Source organism: Leuciscus leuciscus (assembly GCF_965113295.1).
Source record: "Leuciscus leuciscus genome assembly, chromosome: 17".
Classification (NCBI taxonomy): Eukaryota; Metazoa; Chordata; class Actinopteri; order Cypriniformes; family Leuciscidae; genus Leuciscus; species Leuciscus leuciscus.
Window position 1 is genome coordinate 5,215,577 of NC_138741.1, and position 25,956 is coordinate 5,241,532.

The 25,956-nt window shown below is 36.1% G+C and overlaps 1 protein-coding gene across 1 annotated transcript in view; it reads left to right on the forward strand.

Moving 5' to 3' along the window:
- Positions 1–25,956, forward strand: part of LOC309479602 (leucine-rich repeat and fibronectin type-III domain-containing protein 2) — a 131,148-nt gene that overhangs the window by 102,487 nt on the left and 2,705 nt on the right. Inside the window, exon 4 of the mRNA XM_082143759.1 lies at positions 20,283–21,678. Within this exon, the coding sequence (XP_081999885.1) occupies positions 20,303–21,678 (1,376 nt within the window). The 5' untranslated portion in view covers positions 20,283–20,302. The remainder of the gene's footprint in view (positions 1–20,282; positions 21,679–25,956) is intronic.

Genomic DNA, 25,956 nt, shown 5'->3' on the forward strand with positions numbered 1-25,956 from the left:
ACGGGGTTCAGGCTTTTTTTTTTAAGCGTATTTGCAAAAGAGGACATTTTTGCGCGTTCGTCCCAGGCATCTCACAATAACTGATAACATACGTTGTCTAATTTTATACATACGATCGAGCTTTCTGAACACGCTTTAGTATCAGTGCTCGTCTATTTTGTTTTGTTAATTACCTCGTTAGTAAACCAATACATAACTGCAGCACAGTTTGAATCTCCTCCATACTTATTATAAATGTGGCGCTCAAAACTGATTACTGTCCGTCGCAGACTGGGAGGAGCAGTTGCGCGCAGTTTACCTTCCCGGTACTTTAGACTGCGGTGTAAACGCAGAAAGCAACCGGTCTGGGGCAAAAAAAGTTCCTGGGACAAATTGTTCCGGGTAATTTCAGTGGAAACGCGGCTATAATAACACGTGATTCCGTGAATGAGGAAATACACACAAAAAAAAAAAGGGTAACACTTTAGTTGGTCCAATTCTCACTATTGACTAGTTATTAACATGCATATTACTAGGATATTGGCGGTTTATTAGTACTTATAAAGCACATATTAATGCTTTATTCTGCATGACCATATTCTACATCTTTTAATCCTACCCAATACCTAAACTTAACAACTACCTCACTAACTATTTAATTTTGAAAAATTGTGGAAACTGGCAATTACATATTGGCCCAATAAATGACTTCCAAATGATTATCCCCATCCAAAAATATGCATTGTACTAATCATAGTGTGAGGTATTCACTTAAAATTAAAAATGTATATTTAATGAACATATTTAATTGTGCTCAAGTTGAAGTGTTGGCTGAGCAAGTCCTACATCCAAAAAAAACTGTAGAGGAAAACCGTTGGTATGGAAAATTCACATGTGGATGTGCGGGAGAGCGAGCGTATCCGAAAAAGCCGATGCTGAAGACCGAAACAAACATTCAAGAGAGAATACAGATATCCATCGTCACAAGTTCCAAGATGTAATGGTGAGTATTGAGCACTGAAATTATTCTCAAAAGTTTTGCTTTATGACAGTAGGACCCGTATAAAGTTTAAAAGGCATTTTGTAGAATCCCAGATTGATGCATTCATGATCATGTTTTCCCTGTTACGACATAATTATCTGACGGTAGCCAATAGTTTTATTTTCCTCACGTCACACATGTATAAATTACTGTTTGATCGACTTCTGAGATGTAATTTGTGTGATATTTGTAAACGTTAGATTGCATTTGGCGTCAGCCACTTTCGGCTCTTACAGCCTTTTAATATCAAACACGTCAAGCTTGTGACTTTATTCTTCATTCATTTTTCATCGCTCATGTCAGTAACTTTAAGCAGTCCTGAAAGCTGGATATATTTACATACCAAGAAATAAACGATAAAGCAAAATCTACATCGACTGACACAAGTCTCATCCTCATTATATAATTATGTAACTTCTGTTCTGTCACTTGCCAGGGGAACTTTGTCATTAATGTTAGTTTTTATTTTTTTATTTGCAGGTTCTTAACCCATGTAGTGCCACTTTTGAAAGGTTTCTTCATCAACATCAAGACATCCAGCTATGAAGACGACTTATTATATGGTTTCAATGTTTTTCCTTATTTAAAATATGGTATTTTCAACAAATATCCTGTGTTGGAATTGATTTGTTAATAAAGTAATGTGATAAAATGTCAACCCTGTTGCCTGTGTTCTGGATTTTGCTTAATGTGTTTGTTTTTCATGTTTTTCATGGGTTTTTTTTGTTTGTTTTTTGCTTCTTTTGTGACAGTTAGAAATAAATTGCTACTACAATTTACAATATTTAATTGGACCAACAACACAGTTTGGTAAACTCAATGTTTCCATTGGCTCTGATTGAGCCCATGTGAACAGACCGTTGCCACAATTGATACAATTAAATTCACATAAATTAAATTAGGCCAATAGAAAAATGTAAATGTGACCAGTCACTAGAAATGAATTATCTCATGGATTCAGTCAAGAGATCGAGGTTTGGCAGGTTAGCATGACCTCGTTAAGATCTTTCTTCTCTAATGACCAGAGAATTATCCATAAATAAAAAGGGCATTGTTCCACCCAGTAATTATATTGAGACATTGTTCAGTATTTTGCTACTGTATTTGCATGTGAGCAATTAGAATCTAGAATGAACCAGCGTTGTTCACCGCAAGTGTTGCTTACGATCTTGTTTGTTATTAAAACCACGCAGAGCACAACATGCAAATCTATGGATTGTTTGTCCGTTATTATTGGATTCTGTCTTCAAGCATCTGCAGTGTTAATTATATAACATCATTCCCATGGGTCTGCCTATCTTTGCATAAACAAACAGATTCTGCGACAGAACTACATGGGGCTCACAAATGAACAACAAGTGCAGCTGCTGTTGATGCCAAGCGTGTTTTGTTTGTGCTACACGGCCTCAATTATGGAGCAGGGCGCTGAGACCTTTGGTTGAAAGCTTCTCATTTGTGATTGTCTCAACGAGGTACTAGGAAACCTATAGAGGAGACTGCGATTGCTTTCCTCTCCTGGTAGTCCCTGCCTGAAGTCGCAAAAGGCAAAGCTTTTAGCGTGCTGTTATATCTTTTACCAATAAACATCTCTGCAGTCTTATATTTTCTCCTCTCTTTCTTCTCCACTCTGGATTCTTCTTCCATCTTTATTCCTCTATATCACTTTTTTTTCCCCCTGAATTTTATTCATCTTTCTTTCTCGCAAGCTCAGCTTCATATGTTTGAAAGGGTGTTCTGGCAGTTGTTAATTAGCTTTTCTAGTGGAATGATAGTGGAACTTGGAGAAGTGCACAGCGGGCTGGCTGTGGAGAAAGGGATTTTGGGATGCTCTGGCAGATTGGAATAGAAATAGTTTGGGATATTCAGTTCTGTGAGCTTCAACACTTGCAAAGAGGAGCTCATCCAAATGCAGTTTCAGTTATTTTCTTAAGGCGATGAATCTTAAAATGACAAAAATGATTGACCATTTTATATATAATGTACACATACGTATATGTAAATATAAAAAATAGTCATTTTATATTTTTACTTAAATGGAACATTTTGATGTATTATATATATATATATATATATATATATATATATATATATATATATATATATATATATATATATATATATATATATATATATATATATATATATATATATATATCCAGCCATCTCCTCCTTTCCTCTTTCATCCTCACCACCAAAAAATTATTTTAGGTTGACAGATCAATAAAGAACATAAATGTATATATCGTTCAAAAGTTTCGGGTCAGTAATATTTTTTTATGTTTTTAAAAGAAGTATCTTCTGCTCACCAAGGCTGCATTTATTTGATAAAAAAAATATAAATAAAATGTAATATTGTGAAATATTATGACAATTTAAAATGACTGTTTTCTATTTTAATATATTTTAAACTGTAATTTATTCCTGTGATCAAAGCTGAATTTTCAGCATCATTACTCCAGTCTTCAGTGTCACATAATCCTTCAGAAATCATTCTAATATGATGATTTGATGCTCAAGAAACATTCATTATTATTATCAATGTTGAAAACAGTTGTGTACATTTTTTTAATTAATTTTTTTATTCTTTGATGAATAGAAAGTTCAAAAGAACAGCATTTATTTAAAATAGAATATTTCCTAACATTATAAATGTCTTTACTGTAACTTTTGATCAGTTTAACTCATCCTTGATGAATAAAAGTATTGATTTATTTTATTTATATATCAGCCTTGGTGAGCAGAAGATACTTCTTTTAAAACATTAAAAATCTTACTGACCCCAAACATTTGAACGGTAGTGTATATAATATTGTAAATCCTGAATATATAAATGTAACCCTGAATATATAGTTATAACTCTGAATATATAAATGTAAATCCTGAATATAGATATAACTCTGAATATATAAATGTAAATCTGAATATATAAATGTAAATCCTGAATATATAGTTATAACTCTGAATATATCAATGTAAATCTGAATATATAAATGTAACCCTGAATATATTATAACTCTGAATATATAAATGTAAATCCTGAATATATAGTTATAACTCTGAATATATAAATGTAAATCCTGAATATATAGTTATAACTCTGAATATATAAATGTAAATCCTGAATATATAGTTATAACTCTGAATATATAAATGTAAATCCTGAATATATAGTTATAACTCTGAATATATAAATGCAAATCTGAATATATAAATGTAAATCCCGAATATATAGTTATAACTCAGCATGTGAGCTCCGCTCAATATTCCGCTCTATGCCAATGCGCTCCACTCAATCGCTCACGGCCCAAGCGCTCAAATCCCGCTCCGACATGAAATCTCAGTGTAACGTAGGCTACTGTACTATAGCCTTTGTTGATTATTTTTAAGGCATTGTTGGGGGCATTTGCCATTTTGCATAGGTGGCCTCAGCACATTGTTTGTGTGATAATAGGCCATTCTTTAAACTTTATTAGTTTCAGAAAGATTCTTAGTTAAGAATACCTTCTGTAAGTCATTCGTTCGTATCTGGAGCACTCTTAGCTATACCTTATCACTATTGACAGTTCATTACGATAGTGGCCACCACTGTTTCTTTACATCTCAGTCTATACAAATATAATGTGATTTTATGTTGTTATTAATTATATTATCCAAAGTTTTATCAACTGGCAAACCGTTAGGCAGTAGATTAGCTATAAGAGTATGTTTAAACATACTCCTATAGCTAATCTACTGCCTAACGGTTTGTCATTTATATATTCAGAGTTATAACTATATATTCAGGATTACATTTATATATTCAGAGTTTTAACTATATATTCGGGATTTACATTTATATATTCAGATTTACATTTATATATTCAGAGTTATAACTATATTCAGGATTTACATTTATATATTCAGAGTTATAACTATATATTCAGGGTTACATTTATATATTCAGGATTTACAACTATATATTCAGAGTTTTAACTATATATTCGGGATTTACATTTATATATTCAGATTTACATTTATATATTCAGAGTTATAACTATATATTCAGGATTTACATTTATATATTCAGAGTTATAACTATATATTCAGGGTTACATTTATATATTCAGGATTTACAACTATATATTCAGAGTTTTAACTATATATTCGGGATTTACATTTATATATTCAGAGTTATAACTATATATTCAGGATTTACATTTATATATTCAGAGTTATAACTATATATTCAGGGTTACATTTATATATTCAGGATTTACAACTATATATTCAGAGTTTTAACTATATATTCTGGATTTACATTTATATATTCAGAGTTATAACTATATATTCAGGATTTACATTTATATATTCAGAGTTATAACTATATATTCAGGGTTACATTTATATATTCAGAGTTTTAACTATATATTCGGGATTTACATTTATATATTCAGATTTACATTTATATATTCAGAGTTATAACTATATTCAGGATTTACATTTATATATTCAGAGTTATAACTATATATTCAGGGTTACATTTATATATTCAGGATTTACAACTATATATTCAGAGTTTTAACTATATATTCGGGATTTACATTTATATATTCAGATTTACATTTATATATTCAGAGTTATAACTATATATTCAGGATTTACATTTATATATTCAGAGTTATAACTATATATTCAGGGTTACATTTATATATTCAGGATTTACAACTATATATTCAGAGTTTTAACTATATATTCGGGATTTACATTTATATATTCAGAGTTATAACTATATATTCAGGATTTACATTTATATATTCAGAGTTATAACTATATATTCAGGGTTACATTTATATATTCAGGATTTACAACTATATATTCAGAGTTTTAACTATATATTCTGGATTTACATTTATATATTCAGAGTTATAACTATATATTCAGGATTTACATTTATATATTCAGAGTTATAACTATATATTCAGGGTTACATTTATATATTCAGGATTTACAACTATATATTCAGAGTTTTAACTATATATTCGGGATTTACATTTATATATTCAGAGTTATAACTATATATTCAGGATTTACATTTATATATTCAGAGTTATAACTATATATTCAGGATTTACATTTATATATTCAGAGTTATAACTATATATTCAGGATTTACATGTATATATTCAGAGTTATAACTATATATTATATTCGGGATTTACATTTATATATTCAGATTTACATTTATATATTCAGAGTTATAACTATATATTCAGAGTTACATTTATATATTCAGGATTTACAACTATATATTAAGAGTTTTAACTATATATTCGGATTTACATAGAATTGTATATATATATATATATAGGATGTTGTAAAATAAGGTATTTTCAGTTAACCAAATGCTTTTTAATCTTCGCTATTGCTTCAATGCAAATGAACAAGTGTGCCGTTATTTGTTGTGTAGTGACGTGCATGTTCAAGTAAGCCAGATATGCGCAGATTCAGCACAATACGCTGTATTTAATATACCATGATCTCACGAGTTGAGTATTTGCTCTAAATCTGCACAGATTTGGCTTACAATAACTTCCACAGCAAAATCCCTTTTAATTAAGCTGTTTCATAAATGTATAAGCATTTGTTACTTTATGCATATGATATATTTAAAAATGTATACATGAATGTATCAATCCTATCACACTGAAAAAAATGCATATACATAAAAATATTTTTTTTTACAAATACTTAAACATATAAAAAAATAAAAAAAATGACACAAAAAAGATAGTTTATGCTAATGCCACATTATAGCAATGAAATGCCGAGAAAACAATGCCTTTGTTGGATTATGTATTGCATTCTGACATTTCAGAACAACATATCTACAAGCATTTACGGTTAAATATAGAATATACGCAGAATATGTGTCAGCTTATGGCTTCGCCAAGGCTCTTTCGCCTTCATTTGTTGAGTCAAAGCCTCTTGTGAGTTGTGTCTTGCCAGAGGTGTTATATGTTAGTGAGGTGTAGAGAATGATGGATGGAGCTTTTAGGTCTGCCCTAAATCTGCATCTTTGCTGTCGATATAGAGGACTTGTAGAGTTCGAGTGACAGCCATAAATCACAGCACTTAAGAACGTGCTGTGCCGTGCTCTCTCAAAGCGTGAGGGGGCTTTATGCCATTTCTCCACATTAGATTAGCCAAAAGGCAGGGGGTGGTCCAACCTCTCCTCCTCCTACAGAACCAGATTCTTCCATTGAGTGGAAAAGCAGGATTTTTTTTTTGTCATTTTCAAACCCTCTCAGGCATCGGGCTTTTACTCTCTCTCTCTCTCTCTCTCTCTCTCTCTCTCTCTCTCTCTCTCTCTCTCTCAGTGGTTGTGATATGGGTGCCATCCCTTCATGCCGTGTCTGGAGGCTGTGCGTGGGATGCTCGTGGTAGGTTGATGTCTGGCAGCCTCAGATAAGAGCAGGACCTGGTTCTCCCACCCGCAGGACCTGGAGGAGGGGGGCGGAGGGGGGATGGGGGTGGGGGGGTGTTATGGACTGCATCAATGGTGCTGTGCTAAAATCTATTGAGGACGTGGGCGGTCGAGACGGGTGCTTGTGCAGCACGGCTGTGACAGGAAATCCCCCGGGATTTGGTCTTTTACAGTGTACAATGTACATGTTCTTCGTACCCGGTTGGAGAGGGTCGCCCATAGGCAGTTACGTACCAGAGCCCTTGCTAAAGCATTAGAAAAAAAGAAAAAAAGAAGGAACATGGAAGCTGATATTCTACCATTGCTCCCTCTTATCATCATACTGATGGTATGTCATCATACTGTTTTTGTCAGTCGAAACCCCTTGGAGATAAAATATTTACTTGTACATGTACTATTTCAATAATTTACCAACACATTTGCATGTTCACGGTTCACTTTTGGTTAATGGCCACGTGTAATGAAGGGATCAAATATTTTAGGCCTGGTTTCACAGACACAGCTTGGATTAAGCCAGGATTAGGCCTTAGTTCAATTGGGACTTATAACTTGCTTTTATAAACGTGCCTTGAAAAAAAAAAAACATCTCTGGTGTGAATCGTGAGACAAAACAATGGCACTGAGATATTTTAAGATCTGCCAGTGCAAGTTGCTTTCAGTTAAAACAGCTCAAACATGCATTTTAGTCTGGGACTAGCTTAAGCCTAATCTGTGAAACCGGGGCTTAGTGTCTTATTTTTACTTTGTATTAGTACCTATTACCTAATATACCTTTTGTACTTTTTTATGAGAGAAACTCATTTTCATTAATCCAGTCAGTGCTGTGTGTAAAGGGAAAGAGCAGTTAGTGCTTAATGTTTAGTAATGTTGGACATTTGAAAGAGATTCTGGAGTTATTGCAGTTTTTTGGGTTACTACTGTGCTGAAGAGCAGCAGTCCTATGCAAAGGGGTCTCTGTGATTTTGCCAATTAAGGAAGACGTTCCTGGATCAACATATTTTGTTGATCCTAGAACAACATTCTGAAAATGTAGTCCTAAACCCTTTCCCTACCCCTTAAACCTAACCCTACCCATAATTTGTAATACAATCAGAGGAAAATGATAGGTAAAAAAAAAAAACACTGATGCAGAAGCACCTAATACTGAATGTAAGCCTAAATGTCATTAAACGTGTCCCTCAAATCTGATTGGTTGATTGGAATTTTGTTCCACTTTCATGTTCCAGGAACATGTTGTTCTTAGTGAAATCACGTTCACCATGCAAAGGAAATAGAAATTCACAGCCCAGTTTCAATTAATGCAACAGTTGTGATTCATGTAGTTCCAACACACACAGAAAAAGATTAAGTTAACTTTTAATTTACACATTTAGGTGGATTGAACTTGACGAAATTGAGTGCAAATTCAAATGGCATTGTGTAATGTTTGCTCATTTTAATGAACTAAACTGAGCAGGCAGCGTTTTCTTCTTCTTTTTTTTTCTTCTTTTTTTTTTTCAAATGTTGGATAATTGTTTGAATTGAGCTGATGCATTAGTTAAACCTGTTACCAAACAACAATTTAAAAGGTTCAGACTCATCTAAAATGTATTGTCCCCTGTTTTTATTTTATTGTGTTGTCCCCTGTTCAGATGAGCCTGTCCATTTCTCTCTGTCTGTAGAAAGAGTCCCTCGGTAAACTCTTCCCGACGGTTCTGTATTTGATGAACTGATGCAAGGAAGTCACTGATATTTTGATATGTGATACAGTTTAGCTAAAGCAAACACAGTACCATTCACTTTTATTTGCAGCAGTTCTGCAGGGTCAGATAGAAAGCTTACTTAACTATCCGTTTGCATCACAGGAATACACGTGCATAAATTCATATGTCTGAGAGCTCTTGCACCAGCTGACCATCTGTGATGCATGTGAATGCTGACAGCTTTCTCCACATATTAAAGACCTCCTTGAATTAAACATGCACTTAATGAGGTAGTTTAAAAAAGAAGAAGAAGAAAAAAAAACATTAGCTTATGTGAAATGTTTTGCAAAAATGTGGCATATTATTGGAAATATTTATTGGAAATACTGTGTACTATTTACAACACTATTGCTAATATTGAGTATGTTGCACATCCTGCAGTGAGCAGTACAGTAGTACATTGTTTTTGTGGACAGATACAGGTGAAGGACAGTGAGTTGGACGGCTCAGTGATTATATGCAACCTGTCGTTCACCTCCCGTAGTGGAACTTCTTAATTCATGTTTAGTGCCCTTATTATACTTTACATTACCAACCAAATGGAGTCATTGTCCAAAATGCAATATGGAGACGGATTATTTTTCCCTAAAGAGCCGTATCTGTCATGGCAGATGTCTTACTTGCAGATCAGCTTACGTACTGGATGAGGAGAGGACAGGAGAAAATGAAGACAGTTGTTAGCTCCTCAAATTGAAATTTGGGATCCATTATTCAGCTGTCAACACACGAGAGCATGGATCCATTGATAATGCCGCTAACAGCCCGCTCTGCTTGAAAAAAAAAAAAATATGTGTTACCATTTTTCATTCTGCACCATAAATGCACAGTTAGAATGCTGTCAAAAGTATTCACAGATTCATGCGCGTATATGTCCGCTGTGCTTAAGAGGTCTGTAGCCCTCTGATCTTCACTCTGTTATGCTTCAGGGGTTTTGAGGTTCCTGGTGGAAAACTCAATGATGTGGAGAATATGGTTCTGTACAGACTGCATGGAGAATTCATACGAGTAGAAAACATGAATGTTAATAGTGCAGACTTGGGGCTAGACGTCTCACAGGGAAGCTGTCACATGTGATCTATCTATCTATCTATCTATCTATCTATCTATCTATCTATCTATCTATCTATCTATCTATCTATCTATCTATCTATCTATCTCTCTCTCTCTCTCTCTCTCTCTCTCTCTCTCTCTCTCTCTCTCTCTCTCTCTCTCTCTCTCTCTCTCTCTCTCTATCTATCTATCTATCTATCTACTTTTTGTCTGTTTCAAAAAAACTGTTTTCAACATTGATAATAAGAAATGTTTAATGTTAATAATGAGAAATGTTTTTTGAGCACCAAATCAGCACATGATTTCTGAAGGATCATGTGACACTGAAGACTGAAGTGATGGCTCATTTTCATTTTTAAAACATATTACTGTAAATAGAATAACAGTTGTCTTAATGATATTGCCACACTAGCATACATTCAGGCAAGATATATATATGGTTGAACTATGTTCTCAAGGTATTTTGCAGAAATTTTAGGGGGCTGTTCACGCAACACCATTTTCAAACTAAAAATAGAAAACTTTCTATGTGTTTTGCACGTTCATTTAAACGACAACAGTGTTTTGAGGGCCTAAAAATGCAAACTTTTGAAGACTGGTTTCAAAGTGCAAGTTTTTGAAAACAATACCGTCATCGTCTCCGTGTTCGTACCCTTATTTGCAAGTTGCAACTGTAATGAATAAAATATTTATTAGCCAAAGCAATATGTTACATTTTACATTTTGTTTCACTGCTTAAAGCTACACTGTGTGATATTTTCCCCCATCTAGCGGTGAAATTGTATATGACTACCCAGTGAATATTAGTTTCTGTTCCTTTCAATTTCGAAGGCGTTTTACAGTAACTCCTACGGTGGCCGTATTATTCCAAGATTAACATGGCTTCCAGTTCGACTTCGTCCAATTGCGCCTTTAAAACTATCACCTGTGATCCGTCGCAGCACAGATTTATGTTACAAGGTAAACAATACTTTTTCACCATTGACGTGAGGAAAAGTAACGCAAGTTATACTAGAGGTCGTTCTGGCGTTATGCACAACCATGCTATGGTTAGACAAGCAACTATTAAACTTCGAATTTACACAAATAGGCTGAATTACCTGTCGAGAAGAAAGCAGGCAACTTCGGCGCCCGTTTTAAAATCTTTGCTCCTCATGAGCTCTTTCCATCTGGGAAAAGTTACTCCAGTATTGACTTTGGTCTTGCTGATTTGCCTGTCGCGTTGACGTTTTAATTCTCTCTTTCGCTTCCTTGGTGACTCTGTTACATGTCCTCGAGAACAGGCGTGATCCTCCATCAGCAATCTTTCAAATCTGCCGGCAGTCGCAAGTAATCTCCCCCTCGCATTCGTCTCTGTGTCACTGAGTGTAAAGCGCGAAAGGCGAAGCTTGAATTTACAGGTATGTCCCTCTTTGGCTAATGTAGTTTCAAGATGGAGGGGCAACATGGCGACCGGCATTCAAACCCCTCACCCGTATGTACTTTCAATGGCAGATTATAAACTTACGAGAATACTTTATTACTTGAAAGAAGTAAATATACATTAATGAGCACATATATTTTTGAAAGAACTAAGTGTTTTTTGCTAAGAATCAACTAAAAAAATTATACAGTGTAGCTTTAAATTTGAGTATTTGGTATGTTCCGTTGTGACAACCTGCCCCAGATATTATAACAGCATAACCCCCCTCCCCCCTTTCCTCCATGCACAATAACATACTTGCTCAAAATCTCTTTTAGTAGCCATGCCTCTAAGGTATGTGTGTACAGAAATTGACTTTCCAAAATATACCCTGGGAAATACTCGCTGGAGAACAAAATTTGACAGATAGCTCGTCCCTTTTTCATGAGCTTGACAGTATCAGACAAATATCCCTATTATTGTGTTCTGCTTTTAGGGACGTAATATTTAATAAATTTGTCTCCTGTGAGCAACTCTTTTTGATAAATGACTAAAGGGAGCAGATGGATGACTGCTTGTCCTGTTATACATACACTTTTATGAGGCTTTGCTTTAGATGTGTGTAATAGCAAGCACTTCAAATGACATTAACAGTGATGCATTTAAAGGTGAAGTGCTTATTTTTTTTTTTATGTTAAAATGATTTCTGCCCTCCCCTAGGCTTCTGATGAAATAGTATTTGTATGTTTAATAATTAAGTTGCATGATTATTGTAGGTAAAAAGAGTTTGTCTAAAGTTTTCCTGAAGGCAGAATTCATCCATTAATATATGAGAAAGAGCAAGTGGGATTTGAATGCGGGTCCCAGTTGTGTACACGCCACATTCAGTGGCTATTACATAATTACATTTGCCTGTCAACTGTGTAAAATGTATATTAATTTCTCTATCACACAATGGTAATGCTAATAGAAAAACACAATCTTTATCAGCTCTGAATGTCTACCATGTTACATTATCTCATTATCAACAAGCAAATTATAGACTGAAGGCACACTTAAATGGAGTGTTTTTAATGGTGTGTGAAAGAGTCGCACACACATACGCACACTTTAGCAACAATAAACACAAAATTGTAGATTAGTGTAGCGTAGACACAACAAAAGCTGCTAAGGTTAATTAGCCTGACGTCGAGCAGAGAAGCAATCTGATTTTTTAACCCCCGCATCCTGCTGTGAAAATTAATTTGGCCACAGTATGAAATAAACCCATTGTCACCCTCCCCTTTGGCTGCGCTCCGCTTTCCTTCTCAGTGCTTTCATCACTTCCCGCTAAAATGGCGCTGTGTGTCGTCTGCACATTAATCAAAGGAAAGGGGGATTCAGGATGTTTGTGTGTAAAGGCAAAAACGATTAGCAGCCGTGGATGTGACTAAACCGATTGAGGAAGAGAGGGAGGTCGAAAATATATAGAGAGAGAGCTTTTAATAAATCTGACCTTTTCTGTTGTGCACTTGTTATGAAAGATGCTGGCATCGGGAATAAATGAAAGCAAGGGGCAATGAGACCATTTGCAAGGCAACGGTGAGATAGAATGCCAGTGTGCTGAAGATGAGACGTCTGAGGGGATGAGGATTTGGCGGTTCAGAGGAAAATATGATGGGTCACATTTCTGGATATGGATTTATAGGAGTCGATGTGTGTGAATTATTGCTCAAATGACCTGAGAGAACCGAATGGAAGCACTGTGGAGAGAGACTATTTTTTTCTTTAACTCTCTCACAAGCAAGCAATCTTTAATAGAATAAATAAAAAAAAATGATGCAGTGTTTAAAAGATACAAAAGTTTAAAAGTTAAAACAATATGATGTGCAAAATTAAGACACAACTTATTTCGGGTGTATGTGTGGGGACCTCAAGCTGAATGCACACTGACCTGACTCATGGGGACTCGTGTAACCTTGGGGACCTAAAGAAACAAGCTTATAAATCATTCAGAATTCGTTTTTTTGAAAATGTAAACATGCTGAAAGTTTTCTGTGATGGGTAGGTTTAGGGGTAGGGTTAGTGACTGTAGTGTGTTCAGGTTTGAGATATAGAAGAACATCTGTGAAGATTCTCCTTATGTGCGTGATTATGGAATTAACTCACCGGCCAATTTGGCTACAATATTTTTTAGTTACTGGCCATTCAGAACTTCTAGCAAACTTCTAGCAAAGTTTAACTACGTCACAGCTTTATATATATACGAAATGGTTTCAGTACCAAACAGCTCCTCAGAGCTAGGTGTACAGGTGGTCAGAATGAAGTGCGGATACGCTGTCAAAAGATGTCGGGAGTGCGAGTGGGCTATTGTCAGTCAGACCGCCCGCTCCGTCCAAAGTATAGGTACACCAGAGTTCCGACCGCTACCGTCTTTACTCTTTAAAATGTAATCCCACGCCGCATGATTCCTTATGGGCGTTTCACACAGTATGCGGCGGTGAAATCGCGCGCGGCTACGGCTTTTCTCAAGTTTCATTTTAGTTCAGGAAATAAATAATGGAAAAACAAGTCGTTTTTCATTTTTGGTTTTAATTTGAAAAAAACGATTGAACGAATGATACACTATTTGTAAACCGTTATTGTAAAATAAAAATAGGCAAAAAAAAAAAAAAAAAAAAAAACGGACTTCCAAAATAATCCGGCGGGCCCGAAAATATTGCTGGCGGGCCAGTTTTGGCCCACGGGCCGCCTATTGCCGACCCCTGCTGTAGAGCAAAAAAGAAGTTAATTGCATAAACATGTTTCGGCTATTTTTGCAATAAAAGTCAATTGGGCTCCAGAACTTGTTTAAAGCTTAAAATGACATAAAATAGCGTGAAATTATTCCATAAGGCTCGACTGAAATATTACATGTCTTCTGAAGTGACTTCACATGGACAAAAATTAAAAAAAAATCTTTAAAATATCTTCTCTTACATGATTTTTAGTTTTGGGTGAAATATTGCTGCAAAGACCTAAGTTATGGCCTATAGTTTTTGTGTAACTTTTTTAATAAATGAGATGTAGAAATTGAAAATAAAAAAAGCTTCTAAGCAAATCCAACTGGTTCAAAGCTGTCGTCATAGAGCGCATGGATTCATGCAATTATGTAAAACTTATTTCTAACTGTGAAACTCTGCCAAAGACTTTTGAGCTGCAGAGAATGAAAAGGTATTCACTGCACTAAGACGTTCACCCCAAAAGCTACTTACAGTAGTTTGCTCATACTTCACAAAGATTAGCCATTATCTCCAGAGCTTCTGAGCATAGATTACCTCAGGTAACACCAAGATTCATCCAGCTTTCATGTCTCTGGTGGAAACAGTGCATTGAGTTGTTCTGACAATAATCTCTGATGGAATGGAGGCTAGGACATGTTGACCAGATGTAGTCCATTAAGCCCTTCTGTCAATATACAGCTTTTCTAGACATAACACATCCAAAAACTTTAATATTTGCGTGATTTGTGTCTCATACATTTTCAGAAGTCAAACTTAATGAAAATTAGTTATACTGTCAATACCTTTACATATATATGTTCCATATATTTACAGATAGTAAAGAATGACCACAAAAAGGTGACTTAAATATAAGTCATGTTTGAGGTATAAAACATTTAAAACCACCCACTTTAACATTAAAGGGATAGTTCACCCAAAAATTTAAATTAGCCCATGATTTACTCACCCTGAAGCCATCCTAGGTGTATATGACATTCTTCTTTCAGATGAATACAATCAGAGTTATATTAAAACATTTCCTGGCTCTTCCAAGCTTGACTTTGGAATTACATTAAAGCAGGGCTATGCAGTTTCGGGAATTTCTTCGCTGTATTATCGCTTTTTGCTCGTAGGTTTCTCTCTAGAGCTCCCCCTACAGCTTCGGAATAGATATTTGACAACACTATCGAAAAACTCGTCGGCGACTCTCAGATACCAGAGGCTAGTAGATCAACGACATCAAAGCAGATGGGACATTCTTTAAAACGTCTTCTTCATTCGGGTTCGAACAGCGTAAGGGAGCGCAATAATGACAGAATTTTTGCAGATTTTTTTGCCGTAAAGCAATTCGTTACATCGCGAGACCTGATATCACGCGATACTTCCTGACGCTGCGACCGGCGGCTCGCCGACTCAAAGTTACAAGGGTGTTTTTTTGGCTCACAGGCGCTTGGGGGGTGCGAGACGACCACCATTCAACCCGAAAAAAGTCATATAACTATTCCAATGACTCCGAAGCTGTTCGGTTAAGGTAAAAAAGTTACTTAGTTCACCTTTAAAATGCATCTATTCATGATTAAAGTGCTCGACACGGATCTGCGGGGGTTAATAAAGGCCTTCTGAAGTGAAGCGATGCGTTCGTGTAAGAAAAATATACATATTTAAAACTTTATCGACTAAAATAACTAGCTTCCGGCATACGGCCGTACGCATCGATTTACGCCAAAAGAGTAACCCTTGAACTTGACGCACAACGTAATGACAAACGTCATTACGTCAATTGCCGTCATTACGTTGTGCGTCAAGTTCAAGGGTTGTTTATATTATAGGTTATTTATTTTGTTGGTGTTCTGATCTCATAAAAGTTAATGCAATGTTGTACGGTGTCGCTCCAGAAAGCCTTGAGCACTTAATATATATTTGAAATGCTCATTATTATATACGATTTAGTATTTCTCCCCTGACTTATCAATGAATGGCTTAAATGAACTACAAACAGTGGACTAGGAAAATCTTCAGTCGTGGGCAGCCCTACTCTCAGAGTATTAGTATACTGTAAGGTTAGGGTTTGGAGAATAAGTTGACATGTAGATGCAAAGTTACTCTTAGTCAGTAGAATGTTTGTTGGAGGACCATCACAATAAAGAGTTAGCAGATATTAAGCAGACAGTCTACTAATACTCTAATGAGAGTTAGTTGACATGTATTTGCAAAGTTACTTATAGTTAGTAGAAAGTGGACCATCAAAACAAAGGCTTACTAAACTTCTCTCCTCTACATTTGTTTTTCCATTTGTCATCTTTGCAAAGGTAGAGTAATGACTTTTAGTGCAGAAGTGTTGATTTAAGAACATGATTGGCAGAGTGTAAAGACAGCATGACATTTACTGCAACTGTAATATTTTAATGTATAAGGAAAGGATTTCTATAAACCTGTAATGATGAAGTATAGGCTGAACTTTAGGTAATCCAAGAAAATGTGTGAAATGAATGATAAAACCATAACCTTGGCAAGCTTGTAATTCACAGGAAATGTATGTGTTTCCTCACTTGGGATTTCATTTTCAGTGTTGTTGGAGAGCAGCTTGCTAATTTGCAAGCTCCGAGTGTCAAAGAAACAAGCAAAACAGACTAATAAGAAGAAACAAACTTCACTAAAATGAATATGTTAAGCTGTAAGCCTCCATTTATTTACTCCTTTGTCACACAACTCTTTGTAAGATGCCTGATGTGGCTTTTTAGTGGCAATGATGTTATACCTACAATTTCCTATGTAGCTACAATCCACATGTAGTTGTTTTTTTTGTAAATAATAATTAACCTAAAATAAAAATAAATTCACTTGATAACCACTGTGAAACTTGTGAAAATGTACTGATTGACAAACACGATGTAGTACTGGACTGTAGGCCAGTGATTCAATCGAACAATGATAATAATAATAATAATTAACATATAATGCACTGACTTAAGAAAAAAGTCCATTCAATGGTTTTGTTTTGAAGACTTTCAATTTGAAAATAGGAACTCTATCATACATATTTTATCATACTGCACGATAATAAAGTAGAAGTAGAAGACACTGAGACAAAAAACATTGAAATCTAAGTCCATTGCGCCAATATTATGCCAGGTGCAGAATCCATCACGCAGTCAGACGTCATGAGGACTTCAGAGCAGCGCTGTCAAACTGACTGCCTACTGTCATAATGGTTAGCCCATGTCCAATCAGGCGTCTGCACTGGGGAGTTCTCCCCTGGATCTCAAGTAAATGGCCCTCCATATCATGGCAGCTCTACCTTCATCTTGCGCTTCAGCGCTGTATGATTGCAAAGCCTAAGCTTTTACCTCGCCTTTGGATGTTTAGCAGTCTCTGTAGTTTTTCACGTCCTGCTGTTCCATGGGCACCTTCTCCTTTGCTTGATAAAAGACTTTTTGATGTGCTCTTACACGCTTTCATTTATTAAAGCTATGATTCTTTGGCCTTAATGTCTGCTGAACTGACAAAAAAAGAAAGCTCTATGATTTCTCACATCCCTTAGATCTCCTTTTGTTGATTTCCTTGAAGTTAGCAGTGACCCGGCTAAGCTCATTTAAACACTTTCTCCAACAAACAAGCTGAGATGTTTGGCTCATTTGATAAGGGGAATCAAATTCCTTTCCCCATATGGCACGCTGCCATTCCGTCCAAATGCAGATATGTGAAATCTTCTTAGGGGTTGAGTTCCTCAGCAATTGTTATATATGTGTTCGGTGGTTATGCCGTTAGCAGGCTGCAAAAGGAATGAATAAAGATGAGGCTTGACAAGCAGTTATGAGAGAATTGGTAATGCAGGAAACTTACCTCAGAAATACGGGCCTGCTAAAGGGCAAGCTTCTGCTGTATTCAGCCTAATCAGGTTTTAGCTGTCAAACATGACAAATATCCCCTTGTCCCAAGTATACTTCTCATAACTTTACAAAATGCTACGCAGTGAGTCCTGAATGAACATTGAAATGAAGTTTTATTCAGCATAGGGTATATTTCAGTTGATCAAATATGGTGTGGTCATAAATTCCAAGTAACCTAGCACTAATGAAATGTTGCAAATGCATATGGTTTAACTTGCTTCCTCCTCTCTTTATTAAGATGAAGTTTGTGGTGTTCTGCATGGCTTTCACATGCTAGAACAATGTGCCAATGTTTATTTTTGTATTTTTGTACTTTGCATTCTTATGCATATTACTTCTGTTGTCTGTCAATTGCCCTTTTTTATTGTACACGAAAATGGAGAGGGAGAGGAAATTGGAGGGAGCAAGATAGGAAATGGGTTTGAGACATGAGCATGTTGGATTGCATGTGTTATCAACACTCGGGTCTACAGCATTGTTGCTCTTTCATAAAATTTCAAAAATCTGATTTCCTGAGAATGAGTGATTGATAGTTAGGAAATATTCTCACAAGAAGTGAAAAGGAAATATATTCTTGCTCAGAAAACATAACTATTTTTCATTCTCTGCAAGATGTCTGCTTTAAGTGTGAAATTATTATAGACTAGAAAATTAGATGCATCACATTTTCACATTTTTTTTCTCTAAAGACATTAAAACAATAAGTCGAGTGTTAATGTGCTAGTAGTCTTCTGAGTTTTTGTAGTAGCTTGGAGGACAAATAGTTTTGGCAAATGAACTATTTGCTTTCTAGCAAAACACAGCCCTGGCATAAATATCTGGCATTATCAGACACTGATTGCATGTCAGTCAAAGTGAAAATATCCATCCTCTCGATTTACCAATTTATTTGTTTTGTTGCAGACAATTTTGATTACATGGTTAGTGTAATCACAATATTACGCTTGCTGATTTTCTCTGGTTTTTAGACTAGCTTTCCAATGTCTGTCACCTTCTGTATTACTCCCTGTTTTCTAAAAATACTCAAATCTGCATACTTTCTCTTCGGAAGTTTATTGATGTGGCATGCAATAAACTTGAGGCTCGCCAAAAAGATGTGCTTGAAAACTCATAAGCTGTTCCAACCAGAACTCTGTGTACTGGGGTTTCATAGGAATCTTAGATAGAAGATATAACTGAAGGTATTGATAAAGCAATTAAGATTTATTGTATGAATGCTGCCAGCTGGGATAACTATTATCCTTTAATCCTTGGAAATGAAAAATCACCCCTTCTCCTTCTCACAGACACCTTAAACAGCTCCACCAAACAGCTCCTACCATTAGAGAATCAGTCTGGCAGAGCGCTGATTAAAATTGATTTAAGTTTTGAGTATGTTTGGAATTGATGATACAAATGTCTAGAGGAATTATGGGCTGTCATTTGAGGCCAAGCGCAGTCATCCGTTCTGTCTGTGTCAGAGGTATGGAGCCTGCTGCGGATTTCACATACGTCAAGCACTTCTGCTTCCAGCAACTATAAAACATGTGTTATACCTCAGTTTCTTCTCAATGCTCTGGCAGGGAATTGAGGATTACTTCATAATTGCTTCAGTTATTATCTTATTAAAGTTCAAATGAAGCACATGAGACTTTTGTTAGCTGACAACAGCAATAGCACAACTTTTAAATCCCATAGTTTGGAGTTAGGCACATCCAAACAATAGCTTTTCATGAAGGATTTTTTATTATTTTTTTACTCAGGGTTTAAAATCAGTTAAAAACCAGAGCAAAATGTGCAGGGTTCCAAGCTCCCTCCTTTAAGAGCCTAAGATAATCCTAAGCTGGTTCAGAATGGGGACTAAAGATTGCTCATAATGAGGACTATATTCATCATATAGCCACTGCAGAAGCATTCAATCAATATTTTTTTTTTTTTTTTTTTGTATGACCAGAAAGGACTGACCATTGTTTTTTTTTATGTTGTCTGTCCAGGTCCCTGCTTGTGATTTACCATGGCCAAAGTGCTCTGCAGCCTCCTTCTCCTGGGAAGCGCAGTGATGATGACCACCGCCTGCCCTAAATATTGTGTCTGTCAGAACCTCTCAGAGTCCTTGGGCACATTGTGCCCGTCCAAAGGCCTGCTGTTCGTGCCCCTCGACATTGACAGAAGAACCGTGGAATTACGTCTGGGAGGAAACTACATCATCAAAATTACCCAGCAGGACTTCACTAACATGACGGGCCTTGTGGACCTCACACTGTCACGAAACACCATCAGCTTCATCCAGCCCTTCTCCTTTGTAGATCTTGAAACCCTGCGTTCGCTGCACCTGGACAGTAACCGGTTGACCGAGCTTGGCCCAGATGCCCTGCGAGGCTTGGTGAACTTGCAACACCTCATCCTAAACAACAACCAAATGACTCATATCTCCAAAGATGCTTTCGATGATCTGCTGCTCACCTTGGAGGACCTAGACCTCTCCTACAACAACCTGCAGGGTGTTCCCTGGGATGCCATTCGCAAAATGCTCAATATACACCAACTAAGCCTGGACCACAACCTCATCACCCACATTGCTGAGGGCACTTTTACTGATCTTGAAAAGCTTGCAAGGTTGGATCTTACGTCAAACCGTCTCCAGAAGCTTCCGCCAGATCCCATCTTTGCTCGCTCACAGACTAACACCGTTCTTAGTACACCATTTGCCCCGATCCTGTCTCTCAGCTTTGGTGGGAATCCTCTTCACTGTAACTGCGAGATTCTGTGGTTGCGGCGTCTAGAGCGAGAGGATGATATGGAAACATGCGCCTCCCCTCCAAATCTTAAGGGTCGCTACTTCTGGTATGTTCGAGAGGAAGATTTTGTCTGTGAACCACCGTTAATTACCCAGCATACCCATAAGCTTTTGGTCCTGGAGGGACAGACAGCCAGTTTACGCTGCAAGGCTGTGGGTGACCCTATGCCTCTCATACATTGGGTTGCTCCAGATGACCGACTAATCAGTAACTCATCCAGGGCTGTAGTGTATGAAAATGGTACTTTAGACATTATGGTCACCACCTCTAAGGATTACGGGACGTTTACTTGTATTGCTGCAAACGCAGCAGGAGAATCAACAGCCTCAATTGAGCTCTCCATCATCCAGCTTCCCCACCTAAGCAATGGAACTAACCGCACATCTCAGCCAAAGTCCAGACTATCTGACATCACCAGCTCCACCAAAACCGGTAAAGGGGAGACCAAAGCCCAACCAGAACAGATAGTGTCAGTGTCAGAGGTCACCGCAGTCTCTGCTCTGATCAAGTGGACGGTTAGCAAAGTGGCACCCAAAGTCAAAATGTACCAGCTCCAATACAACTGTTCAGAGGATGATGTCCTGATTTATAGGTAAATATTCAGTTTCTTTTCCCTTTAAACCACCCAACAACACACTAATTAGGCATGTACTTTCACCTGCCCTTTAGTTTCTCACTGAATATGTGTGGAAATTATCATTAGATTTGATTTAGAGATAGATAATGTATTCTATAACTCAATTCAGTCTTGTAAATTACTTGGAATTCAGATAATGTTAATAGGTTCAATAGGTTAATGCTGAAGATAGTTAATGCAGTGACATTTAAAAGGCGGATCACTTATGGTGAGACATTGTTTTGGCATCTTTTCAACCGACCAGTCACATGCATACTTATAGGCTCATCCTAATTGTGTTAATGGTGTTCTGTGACTGTTATAGCGAAGACAATAAGGTGCCTTACCATTGACTCGCTTACCCTTTAATCAGTCAGTTACCTACAAATTCTGTCTAAAATGCACCAACAGCACTTGATAAATTTTCTTTAGGAGTAATTTTAAGGAAATTATAGGATTTGTATGTGGATTTAAAGTTATGAAATGGACAGCTTCCAGTTCAGTTCAGTTCCATGAAACACTTTAAACTTGCTCCCAGCAAGGTTTTTGTTAAATCATACACAATAAATTAAAAACATGTTGGTTATAGAGGTCTGAAAGGTTGTTTACACTTAAAATAGTGATTAAGTTCTGAACGTTTTGTTAATAAATAGTTTTTATCTAGTTAATATTTTAAGGATGAGTAGGTTTTTGTAGATTCTGTAGAACAGGATAATAATACAGATTATTTTGTTTTTATGTTGAAAGGTAAAGGTCACAAGGCACAGGGGTGCCACAGTAATTTGTAATGTAAATGAACCTCTATTAGCTGTTGAAAGATCGATTTCACGATCTTTTAATCAAATGCAACAATTTCCCTATGTGAAATAAAGAATGTGAAATCACCTCTAGGCTTTTTTTCTTAACATAATTCAACCAGCATGATCATCACTATTACAAGCCTGAGGCAACATGAGCTATTAGAATATGCTCTATTCTTTTGATTTTCATTTCAGCTTACGTTCCTTACTTCGTTTCTTTATCTACATGATCTATATCAGTTTATAATCAAAGTGATGGGTTCCCTTATCAAACTGCCTACATTTTAAACCATTAGGCTGTCTAGTTTCTCTGACTTGCGAGGAACAGATTTTCACATTTTGGAAAGATTATATAATTTACACAATATGAGTATGACTGTTCATTTACTGGTGCCTCTCTATTACTTAATGATTGCATGATGTTAAACTGCATGTGGCATTATTCAGAGATCTGTTTTCTTCCTCCTGTCTTGGAAGAGGAGTGTTAACCTGGATGTTGGCAACAACAAAGAAAAAAAAAAAAAATCAATCACTAGAGCTGGAGTGGAAAAAGGTTGGGCTCTCTCGTAAAGCTGTCACCACAGAATGTAGCGTCTTCTCCTGTGATGGGAAAGCAATTATTAATGAGTAATGGACTGGCTGGCATACAGGCTTACTGTAGACAATGTGTCAGGCTGCCCTGCTAGATGTGGTTTTAGTGCTGTAAAGGATGTCTCGAACACAAAATACGGGATCCCATGATGTTGTAGTTCTAGGAAAAGCATACGATTAAGAACCATATCAATTGCTTATCAAACCAGACATGTTTTTTTTTTTTTCATTCACCCCAAAATAAAAAATATTTCTTCATTTACTCACCCTTTTACTTTTTCATGACTATTTATTTTGTGCAACACACAAGCTGAACGTCTGAAGACTATGCTTTCTGGTCCATGCACTTACAATGACTGGGGACTTTCAAGCTTCAACAAAGGATGCAAGGGCATAGTAACATTTTGACTTATGCACTATATTTCTTCTGAATCCATACAATAGCTTTGTGTAAATTGTAAAATAAGCCAAAACCTATGTTATACAGTGAAAAAAAGTGCTGCAACTTGATCGCTGAACTTGAGAACTGGATAAACAGTTTATTGAAAAATGTATTCACTAATCTGCATGAAAAAGAAAATGGAAAAGTCATTAAAATATCTACTTTAGTGTTCCACAGTAGAAAGAAAGTCAGAGGTTTGGATTGTTATGAGGGTAAGTAAATAATCACAGCATTTTAATTGTTTGGGTTACTAATTTAATCTCATTCTGCATAGAACCCTATAAAATAGGGTAACATGGGGTAAGATAGCCCCCCACCTTATTTTTTCTCCTAATCATAGATGGCACAAAATCCCATTTCAGCACCCTTGATGAATGGCTACGATATTTTTAATTTTAACATTTCCATCAACATTTGTGAGATTTAGTCAGTCAGAACCGTTTTGAGGTTAATTCATCTAATTTTCTGTCTCTGGAAATTAGTGATCTATGACATTGTATTATGTTGAATATCAAAGTGTTTTGTATCTGTTTGTTAATGAGGGATTTGCGGACACATCAATATTTTTAGATGTGGAGTAAAAGTTATACTTTTTGTTTTGATTATCTTAACTCAGGCAGGGGGCCAACTTACCCCTCTTTTAATATTTAATATTTTGTGCTATAAAAACTAAATTAGCAAATGTTTCTATCTATTTCCTATAATAACACATTGGCTGATGATGTATCATCATCCTGCACTTATTGTATATCTAAATATGTAACAGATTAAAAGTGAATCCACATTGTTCTTAATGGGGTTCTAAATCTTCCCCCATGATACCCTGCACATATTATTGTTTTCTCATTATTATTATTATTATTTTTAGGGGCCAATCACTGAAAGTCCGTAGGGACCTATTGTATTCGTTGGCGTTCCTATTATAAGGGACCAAGCACTGAGCAAGCAAGTGCGTAGGACGTCCTCCGACTTTCAGGGCAGGAACTCCTTCTAGACCATTTTCATTTTCATGAAAATTTTACCGGATTGTCTTCAGACCATGTCGCCAAAAAGTTATGGAATTCATGTCAAACTCCTCCTAGGCCATTTTCATTTTCATGAAAATGTAACCAGATCGTCTTCAGACCATGTCGACCAACATTTATGGAATTCATGTCGATTCGTCAAACCGTTCTCGAATACCGCGCAAAATAATTGTACATAGTGCTTGCGAAAAAGAAACAAACAAACTTAAGGCTCAATCTCCGCAACGCTTTATCGTATTTTAGATCAAATGTGGTACATGTCATCACGAGCATAACCTGAGGCTGTTTGCTGCGTTTTGGCTATTTTTGCTTATAACTTCTGAACGGTTTGTCCAAAAATCATAAGCCTGAGAAGTTTCGGACTAGTGGAGAAAAAAACTTGTTTACATGCGTATTACTTTGGATTTGGTTGACTTATTGTCACGGCAGTCATCTTTTTACATTCCTGAATCCTTGCAGAGTTTAACGATACCAAACATGCTAGGTTTCGCCTTATGGTTAGCAAAACATTGTAAATTAGCAAAAATCTTTTTGAAACCGCTAGTCCGTTCGAGACGAAACTAATTTGAAAAAATAGGTCGCTGGCTAAACGCAAATGTTCAAATGTAAAAATGTTGATAGTAAGTGGCAAAAGATCCAATCAAAGTTGCCCATGGGTCCTTTATTAAGCTCTCATACAAATAATGGTCTATAACTCTAAAACAAAATGAGATATTTTCACCAAATTTGACACACGCATGTATGGGCTCACTCTGAGAACACATAAAAAAAAAAATCTGTGGAACTGCTCCACTTGGTGGCGCTATAATAGATTAAAAAAAGGATCATATTAATTACAATATAATGTCATGATTTAAAATGCTAAACTTTATGAATGCATTGGTGTACCGTTACGAAACTCGGTAGGCTATGTGTCTTGATAATCTATTAAATCATATTTTTTGTTATTGTATATATGATTTTTCACATATTTTAAACTTGTGAAATAAAAATCTCCAAATGCATGAAATTGTACAATTTATTTTCCATTTGTCCAGAGTCTGAAGAAGACGAAAAAAGTGTTAGACACTTTTCTATTCAATTACTTAACCTTCACTGAGCAGGGTAGTTGGGTAAATGATTGTACTCGAATTAGTATTCTCAGTCTACATCCACTGCCAGGTATCTGCAAAGAATATTCTAGATAATGATGAGCTAATGCAGTCAGAAAAAAAGATAATTTGTGATTACAGGCCCCCTGTACTCGATGTGCTTTTTAGAGGTTGAGTGGAGAGGTACTACAGAAAATGAACTTAAAGAAATGTTTTCAATAACACAAGCCATATCTTTCTTCTAACCAATCAAGGAACCTACAAGATTTTTTTTTTTCTATATCGTTTTTTTTTTTTGCTCCAAA